Source organism: Mobula hypostoma, chromosome 7 (assembly GCF_963921235.1).
Source record: "Mobula hypostoma chromosome 7, sMobHyp1.1, whole genome shotgun sequence".
Classification (NCBI taxonomy): domain Eukaryota; kingdom Metazoa; phylum Chordata; class Chondrichthyes; order Myliobatiformes; family Myliobatidae; genus Mobula; species Mobula hypostoma.
In genome coordinates this window covers 187,660,757-187,680,117 of record NC_086103.1, presented here as the reverse complement: position 1 = coordinate 187,680,117, position 19,361 = coordinate 187,660,757, and the positions used below count along the sequence as shown (strand labels likewise).

Sequence of the window (19,361 nt, the reverse complement as noted above, 5' to 3'; positions counted from 1 at the left end):
TCGGTGACCAGTGGTGTGCCTCAGGGATCTGTTCTGGGATGTCTTCTCTTCATGATTTTTATAAATGACCTGGAGGAGGAGGTGGAAGGATGGGTTAGTAAATTTGCTGATGACACAAAAGTTGGGAGTGTTGTGGACAGTGTGGAGGACTGTCAGAGGTTACAGCGGGACATCGACAGGATGCAAAACTGGGCTGAGAAGTGGCAGTTGGAGTATAACACAGGTAAGTGTGAGCTGATTCATTTTGGTAGGTCAAATATGATGGCAGAGTATAGTCTTACATAGAACATAGAATAGTACAGCACATTACAGGCCCTTCGGCCCACAATGTTGTGCCAACCCTTAAATCCTGCCTCCCATATAACCCCCCCACCTTAAATTCCTCCATATACCTGTCTGGTAGTCTCTTAAATTTCACTAGTGTATCTGCCTCCACCACTGGCTCAGGCAGTGCATTCCACGCACCAACCACTCTCTGAATAAAAAATCTTCCTCTAATATCCCCCTTGAACTTCCCACCCCTTACCTTAAAGCCATGTCCTCTTGTATTGAGCAGTGGTGCCCTGGGGAAGAGGCGCTGGCTATCCACTCTGTCTATTCCTCTTATTATCTTGTATACCTCTATCATGTCTCCTCTCATCCTCCTCCTCTCCAAAGAGTAAAGCCCTAGCTCCCTTAATCTCTGATCATAATGCATACTCTCTAAACCAGACAGCATCCTGGTAAATCTCCTCTGTACCCTTTCCAATGCTTCCACATCCTTCCTATAGTGAGGCGACCAGAACTGGACACAGTACTCCAATTGTGGCCTAACCAGAGTTTTATAGAGCTGCATCATTACATCGCGACTCTTAAACTCTATCCCTCGACTTATGAAAGCTAACACCCATAAGCTTTCTTAACTACCCTATCCACCTGTGAGGCAACTTTCAGGGTTCTGCGGACATCTACCCTGAGATCCCTCTGCTCCTCCACACTACCAAGTATCCTGATATTTACTTTGTACTCTGCCTTGGAGTTTGTCCTTCCAAAGTGTACCACCTCACACTTCTCCGGGTTGAACTCCATCTGCCACTTCTCAGCTCACTTCTGCATCCTATCAATGTCTCTCTGCAATCTTCGACAATCCTCTACACATCTACAACACCACCAACCTTTGTGTCATCTGCAGACTTGACAACCCACCCTTCTACCCCCACATCCAGGTCGTTAATAAAAATCATGAAAAGTAGAGGTCCCAGAACAGATCCTTGTGGGACACCACTAGTCACAACCCTCCAATCCGAATGTACTCCCTCCACCATGACCCTCTGTTTTAAGGTGCTTGGAAGTAGGTACAGAGGAGATGTCAGGTATAAGGTTTTTACGCAGAGGTGAGTGTGTGGAATGGGGTGCCGGCGACTGTGTGGAGGTGGATATGATAGAGTCTTTTAAGAGGCTCCTGGATAGGTACATGGAGCTTAGAAAAATAGAGGGCTATAGGTAACCCAGGGTAATTTCTAAAGTAAGTACATGTTTGGCACAGCATTGTGTGCCAAAGGACCTGTATTGTGCTGTAGATTTTCTATGTTTCTGTGGTTGGTGTATTGACTTGTCTGGTGCTCTGGGCTGTACTGTCAGGAGTTTAGTAGAGTAAGGGGGGAATCTCATTGAAATCTGTCAAATATTGAAAGGCTTAGATAGAGTGGATGTGTTGAGCATGTTTCTGTAGTGGTGGAATCTAGGACCAGATTAGAGGGACATCCATTTAGAACAGAGGTGAGGAGGAATTTCTTTAGCTAGAGGGTGGTGAATCTGAAATTCATTGCCACAGATGGCTATGGAGGTCAAGTAGTTGGATATATTTAAAGTGGAGGATGATAAGTTCTTGGTTAGTCAAGCTGTCAAAAGGTTACAGAGAGAAGGCAGGAGAATGGGGTTGAGAGTGATAATAAGTCAACTGTGATAGAATGGTGGAGCAGACACAATGGGCTGAATGGCCTAATTGTGCTCCTCTGTCCATATTGTCTTCTGGTCTTGATGAGGACGCACCAGGAGTGTGTGCACAGACTGGTCCCCCTGCCTGAGAAGGGAGAGGGCAGACAGTTACCAAGGTAGTGGGCTTAAAACAGGAGAGCATGAGCAGTCTGAGAGTGTGTTCTGTCTCGTTCAGAATTCAATTCCGGCATCATTTGAAAGGAGTCTATACCTCCTGTGGATATTCCAGTTTCTTCCCACACTCCAAAGACAGATTGGTTAGGAGCTTAATGATTATTGTAAGTTGTCTTACGATTAAGCCGGGGTTAAATCGGTGGGCACCTGGGCAGTGTAGCTCGTTGGACCAGCAGGGCATATTCGACACTATATCTCTAAACAAATAAAATATAATGAAAATAAAATGAAAACCTGGCAGGGGTGGGGTGAACCTCCGGGATTTTCCACCATGGATAACGTAGAGGTTCAGGCTTTGAGTTTATTCCGACCAAGGTGAATGGATTTGTGGATACTGAAGGTGGAGGGGTGTGCGTGTCATGCAGCAAGGTCAGCCTGAAGCAAGTTCTGCCTGGGCTGACTGCCTCGCTTGCAGGGTTACATTCGTACTTGGATGTCCTTGGAGTGCGAACATGTTCTCTGTGGGTATAGTGGGGCATTTCCAGGAATTGTGGGTCCTCAGGGAGTTCATTGTTTTTTCAAGAGCAGTAATCATATTTTAATTTGAAAGTGTTCACACTCTTATAAATCCCTGATTTTGTTTTCGTGTGAATAAATTGTAGTTTTTTTAAAAGAAAGGCACAGATCCACACAGATTACTTCCGTTCCCTGTTCACAGTATTCCTCTGTAAGCTCCAGGCTGCAGGAATGTTGGACAGAAGCTGTGTGTGTGTGGGGGCAGGCTGACGATGAACATGCCGCTGGTGTCGAACGTGTGACTGACGTTGGACGTGTTCCAGACTTCGAACGTGTGACTGACGTTGGACATGTCACACACGTTGGGCGTGCGACTGACGTTGGACGTGTCACACACGTTGGGCGTGCGACTGACGTTGGACGTGTCACACACGTTGGGCGTGCGACTGACGTTGGATGTGTTCCAGACTTCGAACGTGTGATTGACGTTGGACGTGTTCCAGACTTCGAACGTGTGACTGACGTTGGACATGCCGCAGACGTCAAGTGTGTGACTGACATTGGATGTGCCGCAGATGGTGAGGGTGCGACTGAAGTTGGACGTGTCGTAGACTTTGAGCGTGTGACTGACGTTGGATGTGTCGCAGACGTTGAGCATGCAACTGATGTTAGACGTGTCGCAGACGTCAAGTGTGTGACTGATGTTGGACATGCTGCAGAAGTTGAGGGTGTCATTGATGTTGGACGTGTCGTAGACATCGAGCGTGTGACTGATATTGGATGTGCCACAGACGCTGAGGGTGTCATTGACGTTGGACGTGTCGCAGACGTCAAGCGTGTGACTGACGTCGGATGTGCCACAGACGTTGAGCGTGCAACTGATGTTAGACGTGTCGCAGACGTCAAGTGTGTGACTGATGTTGGACATGCTGCAGAAGTTGAGGGTGTCATTGATGTTGGACGTGTTGCAGATGTCGAGTGTGTGACTGACGTTGGACGTGTCGCAGACGTCAAGTGTGTGACTGACGTTGGATGTGCCGCAGATGGTGAGGGTGCGACTGAAGTTGGACGTGTCGTAGACATCGAGCGTGTGACTGATGTTGGATGTGCCACAGACGCTGAGGGTGTCATTGACGTTGGACGTGTCACACACGAGTGTGTGACTGACGTTGGACGTGTCACACACGAGCGTGTGACTGACATTAGACGTTTCACAGACGTTGAGTGTGTCATTGACGTTGGATGTGTCGCAGACGTCGAGCGTGCGACTGACATTGGATGTGCCACAGACGTCGAGCGTGCGACTGACATTGGATGTGTCGCAGATATTGAGAGTGTGTCTGACGTTTAACATGCCGCAGACTTGTGTTGAATGTGTGGCTGATGATGAGTGGGTGGCATTGCTGGGGACAGACCACATGGTTCTCACTGTCTTCTCTCTCCTGGAACAGTGTCGAGAGCTTAGCATGAACCTGTCGTGTTTCTCACCGTTTGTCTTTGTGTTCACAGCTGATCCAGTGTAAGGCAGACGTGTGCGCCGTGAACGAACATGGGAACACACCATTGCACTATGCCTGCTTCTGGGGCCATGACGAAGTGGCGGAGGTGAGAGACGGTGCAGTCATTGTGACATGGCCGTTCGGCATGTTCCCCACCCCATACCTTCCTTACCACCACTCTCTGCCCCATCCCCCTCCCTCCCCGCTGCTGGCTGTCCTCTGAGTGGAGACATCTCAGATCTGCCAGCACAGTAATGCAGTCAGAGACCACTACAGCAGGGAAACAGGCCCTGCAGCACATCTCGTCTGGTCGGAAATATTATTCTGCCTTGTCCTATCAACCTGCACCCAGACCGTAGCCCTCCCTACCCTTCCTATCCTTGTACTTATCCAAACTTCTCTTGAATGCTGAAATTGAGCCTCCATCCACCACTTGTGCTGGCAGCTCGTACCACACTCTCACCACCCTCTGAGTGAAGAAGTTCTCCTTCATGTTCCCCTTAACCATTTCACATTTCACCTTTCACCCTTGACCTCTAGTTCTAGTCTCACCCAACCTCAGTGGAAAAACCCTACTTTAATTTACTGTTTGATACCCCTCATAATTTTGTTTACAGTGGATTTTGGTTAATTTGCGACAACTCTTAAGGAATAAAAACTAATTGAAAAAGTAGCCAGGATTCCCTCTGCTTATTTGGGACACAGTGCCACTTGACTGGGGCAGGAATCTGTTACCGAACAGTTTCTAACTTGCATCATTCACCTGCGCTTGTGTGGCCATTAGTTACTACAGTTTGCTTGGAGTCGAACGGTTTTTAAATAGTGTTGATTTCGTGTATTTGTGGTCTAAAATCAGTGATTTTTGTCACTGATATTCAGCAAGAGAAAAGCAGTAAGACAATTCAAACACAAACAAGGGGAAATTTGCAGATGCTGGAAATCCAAGCAAAACACACAAAATGCCGAGGAACTCAGCAGGCCAGGCAGCATCTATGGGAAAGAGGACATTTGATATTTTGGGCCGAGACCCTTCAGCAGGACTGGAGAAAAAAATCTGAGGAGTAGATTTAAAAGGTGGGAGGAAGGGAGAGAAACACAAGGTGGTGGGTGAAACCTGAAGGGGAAGGGATGAAGTAAAGACAGAAGCTGATTAGTGAAAGAGATACTAGGCTGGAGAAAGGAGAGTCTGATTAGAGAAACACAGAAAACCTACAGCACAATACAGGCCCTTCGGCCCACAATGCTGTGCCGGACATGTACTTGCTTTAGAAATTACCGAGGGTTACCCATAGCCCTCTATTTTTCTAAGCTCCATGTACCTATCCAGGAGTCTCTTAAAAGACCCCATTGTATCCACCTCCACCACAGTCGCCGGCAGCCTGTTCCACACACTCACCACTCTCTGAGTAAAAAACTTACCCCTGATATCTCCTCTGTACCTACACCTAAGCACCTTAAACCTGTGTCCTCTTGTGGCAACCATTTCAGCCCTGGGAAAAAGCCTCTGACTATCCACACGATCAATGCCTCTCATCATCTTATACACCTCTGTCAGGTCACCTCTCATCCTCCGTCACTCCAAGGAGAAAAGGCCAAGTTCACTCAACCTATTCTCATAGGGCATGCTCCCCAATCCAGGCAATATCCTTGTAAATCTCCTCTGCACTCTTTCTGTAGTTTCCACATCCTTCCTGCAGTGAGGTGACCAGGGTCCTGTATAGCTGCAACATTACCTCTTCGCTGTTGAACTCAATCCCATGGTTGATGAAGGCCAATGCACTGTATGCCTTCTTAACCATAGAGTCAACCTGTGCAGCAGCTTTGAGTGTCCTATGGACTCAGACCCCAAGATCCCCCTGATTTTCCACACTGCCAAGAGTTACCATTGACACTATATTCTGCCATCATATTTGACCTACCAAAATGAGCCACCTCACACTTTGCAGTGGCCTCCTGCCTAGCAGGCCAGACAGTGACCACGTGGCGATTGCTACACCGGGAAAGGAGAGGCGATGTATTGTGCGTACACTTTCCCTGGGTGAGCGGGATGTCAGGCCCAGACCTCACCCGCCCACCAAACCCGGGCAGGTGGGGCTCGTTGCCCTTGTCAGGTCATCCACCTCGGAGAAGAACACTCTGACGTAACTGCTACGACCCAAGGACCTCACTGTCACCGTCCAGCTTGCTAGGCTATGGCAGATGAACCCTGGGTGTAAAGTGTGGGGCCAGTACCGTGCACACTGCGCTCCACCCAAAATACCATTGCGCAGGCCGAAGGACACACCCATGTCTACCACCATCCTCCCCGACCATTCATCAAGCCCTGCAGCGATGGGAAAGGGGCGAAAACGGCAGGAGGAAGATGACACTGGAAGCCGCAGTTCCGATCCTGCATGCAGGCGGTTCAGGGGTATGGGTCGTCTGATGTTGACCCCGGAGACGACGATATCATTCAGCAGCACCCTGAACGACCAATCAGCTTTCTCTAAGGACAGCACTGCTTGCTCCACACGGAGAAGGGCCTAGAAAAGGTGGCCTAACCAAAGCTCGTTTCCATTTCCCCCATTTGGCTAGTCGCGGTCAACGGGCATCCTTAAAGGCAGTCGAACAACAACAAAAAAGAAAAGGTACACACCTGTCTCACAAAAAGTGCACGGACTAAAGCTTGCATGCTGGAACATCAGAACCATGCTCGATACAGCAGACAGTGGTCGCCCAGGACAACGATCCGCTCTAGTTGCGCATGAACTTTCAAGACTGATTGTTGACATCGCTGCTCTCAGTGAAGTCCACTTTCCAGAGGAAGGCAACCTTCAAGAACACGGCGCCAGCTACACCCTCTGCTGGTCAGGCAAGGCAGAGACTGAGAGATGCCTTTCTGGCATTGGCTTTATGGTCAGGAACTTCATTGCTTCCAAACTTGAAAAATTGCCAACAGGTCACACCGACCGCATCATCTCCATGCGCCTCTCGCTTCGAACCAAGCAGCATGCCACACTCTTCAGCGTGTACGTCCCCACTCTTCAAGCGGATCCTGCGGAAAAGGACAAGTTTTACACTGATCTGCGCAACCTCGTATGGAACGCCCCTGCAGACGACGAGGTCTTCATCCTTGGCGACTGGAAAGGAGTACTTGGCAAACATAGTATTGGAAACTGCAACAACAACGGGCGCCTTCTGTTAGAGTTTTGCACAGAGCAGCAATTCACCATTAATAACACCATTTTCCAGCAGAAAGACAGTCTGAAGACAACCTGGATGCATCCTCGGTCCAAGCATTGGCACCTCATAGACTACATTTTGGTGCGCCAGAGAGACATTCGGGACGCCTTACTCACCCGAGTGATGCCCAGCGCAGAGTGTCATATGGACCATCGTCTTGTCCGCTGCAAACTCAGTCTCCATTTCAAACCCAAGCCAAAGAGAGGAGGCGCTCCAAGGAAGAAGTTTCAGGTTGGCAACCTCCAGTCAGCTGAAGTGAAAGCTGACTTTCAGACGAATCTTCAGTCGAGGCTTCAGGACCCCAGTTTCCTCACAGACTCCTCTCCAGGAGTGCTTTGGAAACACCTAAAAACCACCATCCTGCAAACCTCTGAAGAAGTGCTGGGGTTTTCCACAAAGAAGAACAAGGACTGGTTCGGTGAAAACAACCAGGAGATCCAAGAATTGCTGTCGAAGAAGAGATTCGCCCACTAGGCGCACCTTGCTCAGCCGTCTTGTCCTGATAAGAAAGCAGCCTTTCGCCTTGTATGCAGCAACCTCCAGTGCAAGTTTCGAGAGATTCAGAACGTGTGGTGGACTAACCGCGCAAAGAGAACTCGGCTTTGCGCAGACACTGGTGACTACAGGGGGTTTTATGAAGCCCTGAGAGCGGTGTACGGCCATTCGCACCAGGTCCAGAGTCCCTTGCGCAGTGCAGAGGGTCAGGCGCTCTTCACAGACAAGGCATCCGACCTGAACCGGTGGTCGGAACATTTCCAGATTCTCTTCAGCGTCAACCGCATGGTCCAAGGCTCAGCAATTCATCGCATCCCACAACAGTCAGAGAAAACAGAACTGGACAAGATTCCAACCCTAGAAGAGACAGTCAAAGCCATAGAGCAACTAAAAAGTGGCAAGGCAGCGAGAGTTGATGGAATCCCACCTGAGATTTGGAAGCATGGGAACCCAGCATTACACACCAAACTCCACGAGTTCCTTGTCTGCTGCTGGGAACAAAGTAAACTACCACAGGCCTCCATGATGCAGTCATCATCGCCCTGTATAAGAACAAGGGGGAAAAGTCCGACTGCTCCAACTACCGGGAGATAACTCTTCTCTCTGTTGCAGGAAAAGTCCTGGCAAGAGTACTCCTGAACAGATTGGTGCCCATCATTGCAGAAGAACACCTCCCAGAGAGCCAGTGTGGCCTCAGAGCCAACAGGAGCACCACCAACATGGTATTTGTTCTCAGGCAGCTCCGAGAGAAATGTAGGGAACAGAACAAGGGATTGTACGTGACGTTTGTCGACCTTACCAAAGCATTCGACACCGTGAGCAGGGAAGGTCTGTGGCAAATCACGGAACGACTGGGATGCCCCCCAAAGTTCCTCAGCATGGTCATCCAGCTACACGAAGATCAGCGTGGCCAAGTCAGACACAACAATGGCCTCTTAGAACTCTTCCCAATAGGCAACGGAGTAAAGCAAGGCTACGTCCTCACGCTGACTCTCTTCAACATCTTCTTCAGCATGATACTCGAAAGGGCCACAGAAGACTTTGATGACGGGGACGGTGTCTGCATCCGATACCGCACCGATGGCAGCCTGTTCAACCTGAGGTGATTACAGTCCCACACCAAGACATTGGAGCAACTCATCCGAGAGCTACTCTTTGCAGATGATGCTGCCCTTGTTGCCCACACAGAGACACCCCTACAGTGTATAACATCCTGCTTCGCAGAGGCTGCCGAGCTCTTTGGACTGGAAGTCAGCTTGAAGAAGACAGAAGTTCTCTATCAGTCCGCACCTCAGGAAGATTACCACCCTCCCTGCATCACCACCGGTGAGGTAGAGCTAAAGACAGTCCACCAGTTCAGCTACCTGGGGTGCACCATCTCGTCAGATGCCAAGATCGACAAAGAGATTGACAACAGACTGGCAAAGGCAAACAGCGCATTCGGCAAGCTGTACAAAAGAGTCTGGAACAACAAGCATTTGAAGAAAGGCACAAAGATCAGCGTGTACAGAGCCATTGTACTGACCATCCTCCTGTACAGCTCCGAGTCGTGGGTCACCTACCATCACCACCTACGACTCCTTGAGCATTTCCACCAGCACTGCCTCCACACCATCCTTAACATCTACTGGAGTGACCTCGTCACCAACATCGAAGTCCTCGAACAGGCGGAGGCCACCAGCATTGAGGCCATGCTGTTGAAGATGCAGCTGCACTGGGCAGGGCACGTCTCCAGGATGGAGGATCATTGCCTGCCCAAGATTGTGCTGTATGGTGAACTCTCCACTGGCCACCGTGACAGAGGGGCACCGAAGAAGAGGTACAAAGACTCTCTGAAGAAATCCCTTGGTGCCTGTCACATTGACCATTGCCAGTGGTCTAATCTAGCCTCCGATCGCGAGGCCTGGCGACACACCATTCACCAGTCTGTCTCCTCCTTCGAGGACGCACGCAGGGCTGGCATTGAGGACAAAAGGAGAAGGAGGAAGAACCGTGACACAGCAGCACCAAACCCAGAACAGAATTTCCCTTGCAGCTGCTGTGGCCGGGCCTGCCTGTCCCGTATTGGCCTCGTCAGCCACCAGCGAGCCTGCAGCAGACGTGGGCAGCCCGCTTCCTAAATCTTCATTCACGAAGCCAAGCCATGACTGACATCTACTGCTCTACCTTCATCAATGTGTTTAGTCACATCCTCAAAAAATTCAGTCAGGCTCGTAAGACACGACCTGCCTTTGACAAAGCCATGCTGACTATTCCTAATCAATTTATGCCTCTCCAAATGTTCATAAATTCTGCCTCTCAGGATCTTTCCCATCAAGTTACCAACCACTGCAGTAAGACTCACAGGTCTATAATTTCCTGGGCTATCTCTATTCTCTTCCTTGAACAAGGGAACAACATCTTCAACCCTCCAATCCTCTGGAACCTCTCCCGTCCCCATTGATGATGCAAAGATCATTGCTAGAGGCTCTGCAATCTCCTCCCTCACCTCCTACAGTAGCCTGGGGTATATCTCGTCCTGTTCTGGTGATTTATCCAACTTGATGCTTTCCAGAAGCTCCAGCACATCCTCTTTCTTAATGTCTACATGCTCAAGCTTTTCAGTCCGCTGTAAGTCATCCCTACAATCGCCAAGATCCTTTTCCGTAGTGAATACTGAAGCAAAGTATTGAGTAAGTATCTCTGTTATCTCCTCCAGTTCCATACACACATTTCCACTGTCATACTTGATTGGTCCCATTCTCTCACGTCTTATCCTCTTGCTCTTCATATGCTTTTAGAATGCCTTGCGGTCTTCTTAAACCCTGCTTGCCAAGGCCTTCTCTAATCCTGCTTGCCAAGGCCTTCTCATGGCCCCTTCTGGCTCTCCTAATTTCATTCTTAAGCTCCTTCCTGCTAGCCTTATAATTTTCTAGATCTCTATCATTACCTATTTTTTTGAACCTTTCATAAGCTTTTCTTTTTTTCTTGACTGGATTTTCAACAGCCTTCGTACACCACAGTTCCCGTACCCTACCATAACTTCCCTGTCTCATTGGAACGTACGTCTGCAGAAAGCCACGCAAATATCCCCTGAACATTTGCCACATTTCTGCTGTATACTTCCCTGAGAACATCTGTTTCCAATTTATGCTTCCAAGTTCCTGCCTGATAGCCTCATATTTCCCCTTACTCCAATTAAACACTTTCCTTACTTGGCTGTTCCTATCCCTCTCCAGTACTATGATAAAGGAGATAGAGTTGTGATCACTATCTCCAAAATGCTCTCCCACTGCGAGACCTGACACCTGACCAGGTTCATTTCCCAATACCAGATCAAGTACAGCCTCTCCTCTTATAGGCTTATCTACATATTGTGTCAGGAAACCTTCCTGAACACACCTAACAAACTCTACCCCATCTAAATCCCTTACTCTAGGGAGATGCCAGTCAATACTGGGGAAATTAAAATCTCCCACCACGACAACCCTGTTATTATTGCATCTTTCCAGAATCTGTTTCCCTATCTGCTCCTTGATGTCCCTGTTACTGTTGGGTAGTAGTGTATTAAAAAAAAAGTGGCGTTATTGACCCCTTTCTGTTCCTAAATTCCACCCACAGAGACTCAGACAACCCCTCCATGACTTCCTCCTTTTCTGTAGCCGTGACACTCTCTCTGATAAACAGTGGTACCCCCCCCCCTTTTACTTCCCTCCCTGCCCTTTCTGAAACATCTGAAGAAGACAGAAGGCCATGGAAGAAAGAAAAGGGGGGAGGAGCACCAGAGGGAAACGATGGGCAGACAAGGAGATGAGGTGAGAGAGAGAATGGGTAATTGTGAAGGAGAAGGGGGAGGCATTACCAGAAGTTTGAGAAATCAATATTGGGTAACCCTAGGTAATTTCTAAAGAAGGTACATGTTCGGCACAGCATTGTGGGCTGAAGAGCCTGTGTAGTGCTATAGGTTTTCTGTCTTTCTATGATATTCATGCCATCAGGTTGGAGGCTACCCAGACAGAATATAAGTTGTTGTTCTTCCAACCTTAGTGTGGCCTCATCGCGACTGTAGAGGAGGCCTGGATTGACATATGGGAATGGGAAGTGGAATTAAAATGGGTGGCCACTGGGAGATCCGGCTTCTTCTGGCAGAGGGAGTGTAGGTGCTCGGTGAAGCGGTCTCCCAGCCTACATCAAATAAGAGGCCACACTGGAAGCACCGAACACAATGTATGACCCCAACAGACTCACAGGTGAAGTGTCACCTCACCTGGAAGTGCTGTTTAGGGCCCTGAATGGTAGTGAGGGAGAAGGTGTACCATTCTGGTGCTGCTGGGGTGGCCTCCTGTGTATCGGTGACACCTGATGTAGATCGGGAGACTGTTTCGCCAGGAACTGACAGATAATGCCTCCCCCATGTCCTTCACCATTCCCCATCCCCTTTTCCCTCTCTCACCTTATCTCCTTGCCTGTCCCTCACCTCCCTCTGGTGAATTTAATTTAAATCTATAATTTGTTACTTGGTTAAATGGCAGTTAGTCTTCATTAGACATGTTTAACTATTTCCATGCAGCTTCTGCTGATTGGGGCAGTTGCTTATTTGGGCCAAATGTACTGATCCCGTGTGTTCCAATTAACTGTAATCCACAGTAACTCTATCAAGACACTCTGTATACCCCATTCTCCTACAGTCCAGGGAATAAGGTCCTAACATTTTCAACCTTCGCTGAGAACTAAAATCCCTGGAGAATGAGTTTTGACTGGGATAAGAAGCCCGGCCTGATGTGTGAGCCAGTGACGCTGTGTGACCATTGCCCCACTCATTATGAATGTTCTCTTTGTCAGGACCTGGTGAGCAATGGAGCTCTCGTCAGCATCTGCAGTAAGTATGGAGAGACCCCCCTGGACAAGGGGAAGGCACATCTGCGTGAGCTGCTGAAGGGTACGTGTGTGCTGGTCGTGACAACTCACGGCCTGTGTGTCTCCTATAACACCCGTTTTCTCTCATGTACATATTCTGGACACCTGTATCTCTCAGCGTGCACACCTTTGCATCGCCTCCACAGCTGCCTGTAACAAAGAATTCCACAGACTCACCACTCTCTGGCTAAAGAAATTCCTCCTCTTCTCTGTTCTAAAAGAACACCCGTCTATTCTGAGGCTATGTCTTCCAACTTAGACTCTCCCACCATAAGCAACATCTCCTCCATCAAGGCCTTTCACCACTCGATAGGTTTCAGTGAGTTCACCCCTCATTCACCGGAATTCCAGCAAATACAGGCCCAGAGCCGTGAAACGCTTCTCATATGACAAGTCATTCAATCCTGCATTTTTGTTAACCTCCTTTGACCCCTCTCCAGTTTCTAAGATAAGGGGCCCAAAACTGCTCACAGCGCTCTTAAGTGAGGCCTCATCAGTGCTTTATGAAGTCCCAACATTACATTCGTGCTTTTATATTCTTGTCTATAAGACATATGAGCAAAATTAGGCAATTTGGCCCATTTAGTCTGCTCTGCCATTCCATTGTGGCTGATCCTGGACCCCACTCAACCCTATACACCTGCCTTCTTGCCATAACCTTTGATGCCCTGACCAATCAGAAAACTTAATTTTCACTTTAAGTATACCCATAGTCTTGGCCTCCACTGCTGTCTGTGGCAGAGCATTCCACAGACTTACTACTCTCTGTCTAAAAAAATTCCTCCTTACCTCTGTTCTAAAGGGTTGCTCCTCAATTTTGAGGCTGTGCCCTCGAGTTCTGGATACCCCCACCACAAGAAACATCCTCTCCACATCCACCTTACTTAGTCCTTTCAACATTTGGTAGATATAATTGAGATCCTCTAGCATTCTTCTAAATTCCAGAGAGTACAGGCCAAAAGCTGCCAAGTTCTCCTCATATGTAAGCCTCTTTAATTCCAGAATCATCCTCGTGAACCTCCTCTGGACTCTCTCCAATGACAACACATCCTTTTTGAGATATGGGGTTCAAAACTGTTGACAATACTCTATGTGGCCTGTCTAGTGTCTTATAAAGGCTCAGCATTATCTCCTTGCTTTGATATTCTATTCCCCTTGAAATAAATGCTAACATTGTATTTGCCTTCTTTACCACAGTCACAGCGTGTAAATTAACCTACTGGGGGTCTTGCACAAGGACTCTTTAAGTCCCTCTGCATCTCTGATGTTTGAATCTTTTCCCCATTTAGATAATAGTCTGCACTATTGTTCCTTTTACCAAATGCATTATCATACATTTTCCAACACTGTATTCCATCTGCCACATTTTTGCCCATTTTTCCAATCTGTCTAAGTCTTACTGCAATTGCATTGCTTCCTCAGCACTACCTACCCCTCCACCTCTCTTCGTATCATCTGCAAACTTTGCCACAAAACCACCAATTCCATTATCTAAATCATTGACTAACAATGTGAAAAGTAGCGGTCCCAATACTGACCCCTGAGGAACACCACTAGTCACTGGCAGCCAACCAAAAAAGGCCCCTTTTATTCCCAGTCACTGCCTCATGTCTGTCAGCCATTTCGCTATCCAATCCTGTATCTTTCCTGTAACACCGCAGGATTTTCTCTTCTTAAGCAGCCTCCTATGGCACCTTACCAAATGCCTTCTGAAAATCCAAGTAAATGACATCCACTGCCTTTCCTTGTCCACCCTGTTTGTTACTTCCTCAAAAAGCTCGTAACAGATTTCTCCTTGAAGAAACCATGCTGACTTTGACTTAATTTAACATTAATCTCCAAAGACCCCAAAACCTCGTCCTTAATAGTAGACTCCAACACTTTCCAAACCACTGAGGTTAGACTAACTGGCCTATAATTTCTTTTGCCTTCCTCCCTTCTTAAAGAGTGGAGTGACATTTGCAATTTTCCAGTCCTCTGGGACCATGCCAGAATCAAGTGACTCTTGAAAGGTTATGACCAATACATCTGTTATCTCTTCAGCAACTTCTTTCAGGACTCCGGGATGTAGTCCATCTGGTCCAGTTGACTTACCCACCTTAAGACTTTTCAGTTTGCCTAGCACTATTTCCTTTGTAGTAGCAACATTACTCAGTCCTGACATTCAAGGATCTCTGGCATACTGCTGGTCCTAGTGCCAGTCTTCCACTGTGAAGTTAAATGCAATGTACTCATCAAGTTCATTTGCCATTTTTTGTCCCCCATTACTACCTTACCAGCATCATTTTCCAGTGGTCCAATATCAATGCTCACCTCCTTTTTACTCTTTAAATAACTGAAAAAACTTTTAGTATCCTGTTTTATATTATTGGTTAGTCTGCCATCATATTTCATCTTTTCCCTTCTTACTGCTTTTTTAGTTGCCTTTTGTTAGATTTTAAAAGCTTCCCAATCATTCAACTTCCTACTACTTTTGCTACCTTATATACCGTTTCCTTGGCTTTTATGCAGTCCTGAACTTCACTTATCAGCCACAGTTGCCATTAGAGAACTTTTTCTTTTGTGGAACATAACTATCCTGCACCCTGTGAACTATTCCCAGAAATTTCAGCCATCACTGCTCTGCCATCATCCCCACCAGTATCCTCCTCCAATCCACCTGGGCAAGCACCTTTCTCATGCCTCAACAGTTCCCTTTATTCCCTTGCAATAAAGATACATATGACTTATGCTTCTCCCACTCAAACTGCAGTATGAATTCAATTAGGATCACTGTCTCCTAAGGGTTTCTTTACATTAAGCTCCCTAATAAGATCTGGGTAATTACACAACACCCAACCAAAGATAACCTTTTCCCTAGTAGGATCAAGCACAAGCTGCTCTATAAAGCTGTCTCATAGGCACTCAACAAATTCCCTCTCTTGTGATCCGACACCAATGTGATCTTCCCAATCCCCTTGCATATAGAAGTCCATTACAATTGTGACATTACTCTTATTACATGCCTTTTCCAGCTCCCTTTGCAATCTCAGCCCCACATCTTGGTTACTATTTGGAGGCCTGTATATGATTCCCATAATATCTGATAGTCACATCGGATACAATAGACTGACCCTTCTGAACATTGGAAAGATGGCATTTATCCATTATGTGCCGCCTTTCCTACACTGGGAACCCCTGCTTGCGCGATCCATGGGAGATCCATCTCTTACACCACCACTACCTTGGAAGAAGCGCTGGAGGCGAGGGAGAAGGGCCGGTGTCCTGGTGAGGCTGAGACAGCGTGCAAATCGATCGCCGCTCCCTAGCATACTCCTGGCTAACATTCAGTCCCTGGACAACAAGCTTTGTGAACTGAGAACCAGAATCTCCCATCAGTGAGAAACAAAGGAATTCCACACTTTTGTGCTTAGTGGAGACCTGGCTGATGGAGGAGATACCGGATCACGCCATCGAGCCCTCTGGGTTCTCCCTGTTCCGGGCAGACAGATCGAGAAACCTCTTTGGGAAGAGTAAAGGAGGAGGGGTATGCTTCATGGTCAACAATGCTTGGTGTGACCCCCAGAATGTGCATGCATTCAAATCCTTTTGTTCCCCAGACCTGGAATACCTGGTCCACCTGGTGCTGCTGTGCAGACCCTACTGGCTGCCGAGGGAGTTCACGGCTGTTATCATCATAGCAGTGTACACTCTACCGCAGGCTGATACTGACCTGGCTCAAGGAACTGTACGAGACCATCAGCACCCTGCAGACTGCACACCAAGGGGCTGCCTTCATCGTCTCCGGTGACGTTAATTGAGCATCGCTGACAAAAATCTCTCCCAAGTTTTGTCAGCACATCCAGGTGAGCACTAGTGGAGATAACACACTTGACACTGCTACGCTCCCTTTTGCAACGCTTACAAAGCTCTCCTTCGCTCAGCTTTTGGAAAATCAGATCACTCTTTGATCCTGCTTTTGCCAACGTACAGGCAGAAGCTGAAAGAAGAGAAGCCATAGTTAAAACAGTCCACTGTTGGTCCGACCATTTGGCCTCCATGCTGCAGGACTGCTTCGATGACGTCGACTAGAATGTCTTCCATGATGAGGATGTCTCCCAAGTTCACTGATGGAGTCATGTTCTTCATCTGGAAGTGCATCAACGATGTTGCCCCCAGAAGTCGATCAGGGTCTTCCTGAACCAGAAACCCTGAATCAATAGTTCCGTGCGAGCAGCACTGACGGCATTGCCGGCAATCAGCAGGAGCTCAAGCACAACAGCTATGATCTGCACAAAGCTATCGAGCCTGTGAAACAACAATACAGGGACAAGATTGAGTCACGATTCACAACAAATAGCATACATGACTTGTGGTGAGGGTTGCATACCATCGCAGACTTCAAAGCCAAATGTTGTGGTTCTGCCAACATTGTGGCCTCTCTCCCAGATGAGCTCAATCGATTTTACACTCGGTTCGATGTCACTAACTCTGATCCTCCGAGGAAAGCCACCACTACAACCTACAACCTGGTCATCTCTGAGACTGAGGTACGTAGATGTTTCCAATGAGTGGACAGTCACAAGGCTGCAGGACCGGACAGCATCCCAGGGCGAGTACTCAGGATGTGCGCAGCACAACTGGCAGGTGTATTTACAGACATTTTTAATCTCTCCTTCTCCCAGTGTAGAGTGCCCTCCTGCTTCAAAACATCCACCATTGTCCCTGTACCAAAAAAGACCAAGGTAACAGGTCTGAACGACTGGCATCCTGTCACACTCACCTCAATAATAAACAAATGCTTTGAGAGGCTGGTCAAGGATTACATCTGCAGCTTGTTACCACCCAAACTGGACCCCCCACAATCCACCTACTGACACAACCAATTGATAGATGACGTAATAGCCACTGCTCTACATACCGTCTTTACGCATCAGGAGAAGAAGGATGCTTATGTGAGAATGCTGTTCTTGGACTATAGTTCAGCATTCAACACCATAATTCCATCCAGGCTTGACAAGAAGCTCAGAGACCTTGGCCTTAACCCGGCCTTGTGCATCTGGTTCCTGGACTTCCTGTCAGATCGCCAGCAGGTGGTAAGAGTGGGCTCTCTCACCTCCAACCCTCTGACTCTCAATACGGGAGCTCCTCAGGGCTGCATACTGTCCCCTTCTTTACTCTCTGTATACCCATGACTGTGTCACCACCCACAGCTCTAATCTGCTAATTAAATTTGCCGACAACACTACATTGGCCTTATCTCAAACGATAATGAGGTGGCCTACAGGGAAGGAGTCATCTCTCTGACACAGTGGTGTGAAGAAAACAGCCTCTTCCTCAATGTCACAGAAACAAAGGAGTTGGTTATAGACTACAGGAGGAATGGAGATGGGCTAACCCCTATTGACATCAATAGATCTGGGGTTGAGAGGGTGAACAGTTTCAAGTTCCTGGGCATCCACATCACTGAGGACCTCATGTGGTTTGTACACACCAGCTGTGTGGTGAAAAAGGCACAACAGTACCTCTTTCACCTCAGATGGTTGAGGAAGTTTGGTATGGGCCCCCAAATCCTAAGAACTTTCTACAGGGGCACAATTGAGAGCATCTTGTCTGGCTGCATCACTGCCTGGTACGAGAACTGTACTTCCCTTAATCGCAGGACTCTGCAGAGAGTGGTGTGGACAGCCCAGCGCATCGGGAGTTGTTAACATCCCATGAATCAGGACATTTACTGAGACAGGTGTGTAAAAAAAAAAGAGCATAGGATCATTGGGGACCCAAGCCATCCCAACCACAATCTATTCCAGCTGCTACCATACGGAAAATGGTACCGCAGCATAAAGGCCAGGATCAACAGGCTCCGGGACAGCTTCTTCCACCAGGCCATCAGAGTGATGACATCGACTGTTCTATTTATTATAAATTACTATGATTGCACATTGCACATTTAGATGGAGACATAACGTAAAGATTTTTACTCCTCATGTATGTGAAGGATGTAAAAAATGAAGTCAATCAAATTCATAATTGTGTTTAGGAATATGAACTGTAAGTTAGACAGTGAGTCTGGAATGAGCTGTACAGAGAGTCAGGAGCATGTTGGGAATATGAACTGTAAGTTAGACAGTGAGTCTGGAATGAGCTGTACAGAGAGTCAGGAGCATGTTGTTGGGAATATGAACTGTAAGTTAGGCAGAGAGTCTAGGACGTGGTGTACAGAGAGTCGGGAGCACATTGGGGATATGAACTAAGTTAGACAGAGAGTCTGGAACAAGGTGTACAGAGAGTCGGGAGCACGTTGTTGGGAATATGAACTGTGAGTTAGACAGGGAATAGTTTTTAACTTACCACTGTTTTACCAGACTGCTACAGAGAGAGAGTGACTAGATTTTCTGCAAAGCAGACACCCTCTCTGCCTGTGGGTTTGTTAATTTTGTCTGTGCCGGTAGCTCAACTTCCCTCTCTGCTCCATGGAGCATGTTACTGTAGATTGTGGTTTGAAATTGATTGTGGAGTTTGTTCTGAAGGAACGAGGGATGGAGGGAGTGCTATGTGCTTGCCTGTAGAGGGAGAGCTGAGAGACCCTAAGACTTTTACACAGTACTGTAGGAGCAGAATTTCACCATTTGACTCATGGAGTTTGCTTCACCACTGCATCAT

At 47.7% G+C, this 19,361-nt stretch overlaps 1 protein-coding gene across 3 annotated transcripts in view; it reads left to right on the top strand.

Moving 5' to 3' along the window:
- The window catches only part of ilk (integrin-linked kinase), a 118,108-nt gene that overhangs the window by 49,421 nt on the left and 49,326 nt on the right, over positions 1–19,361 (top strand). For all 3 annotated transcript variants that reach the window (XM_063054801.1, XM_063054802.1, XM_063054803.1), the window contains exons 4-5: positions 4,117–4,212; positions 12,645–12,741. In XM_063054801.1, the coding sequence (XP_062910871.1) occupies positions 4,117–4,212; positions 12,645–12,741 (193 nt within the window). The remainder of the gene's footprint in view (positions 1–4,116; positions 4,213–12,644; positions 12,742–19,361) is intronic.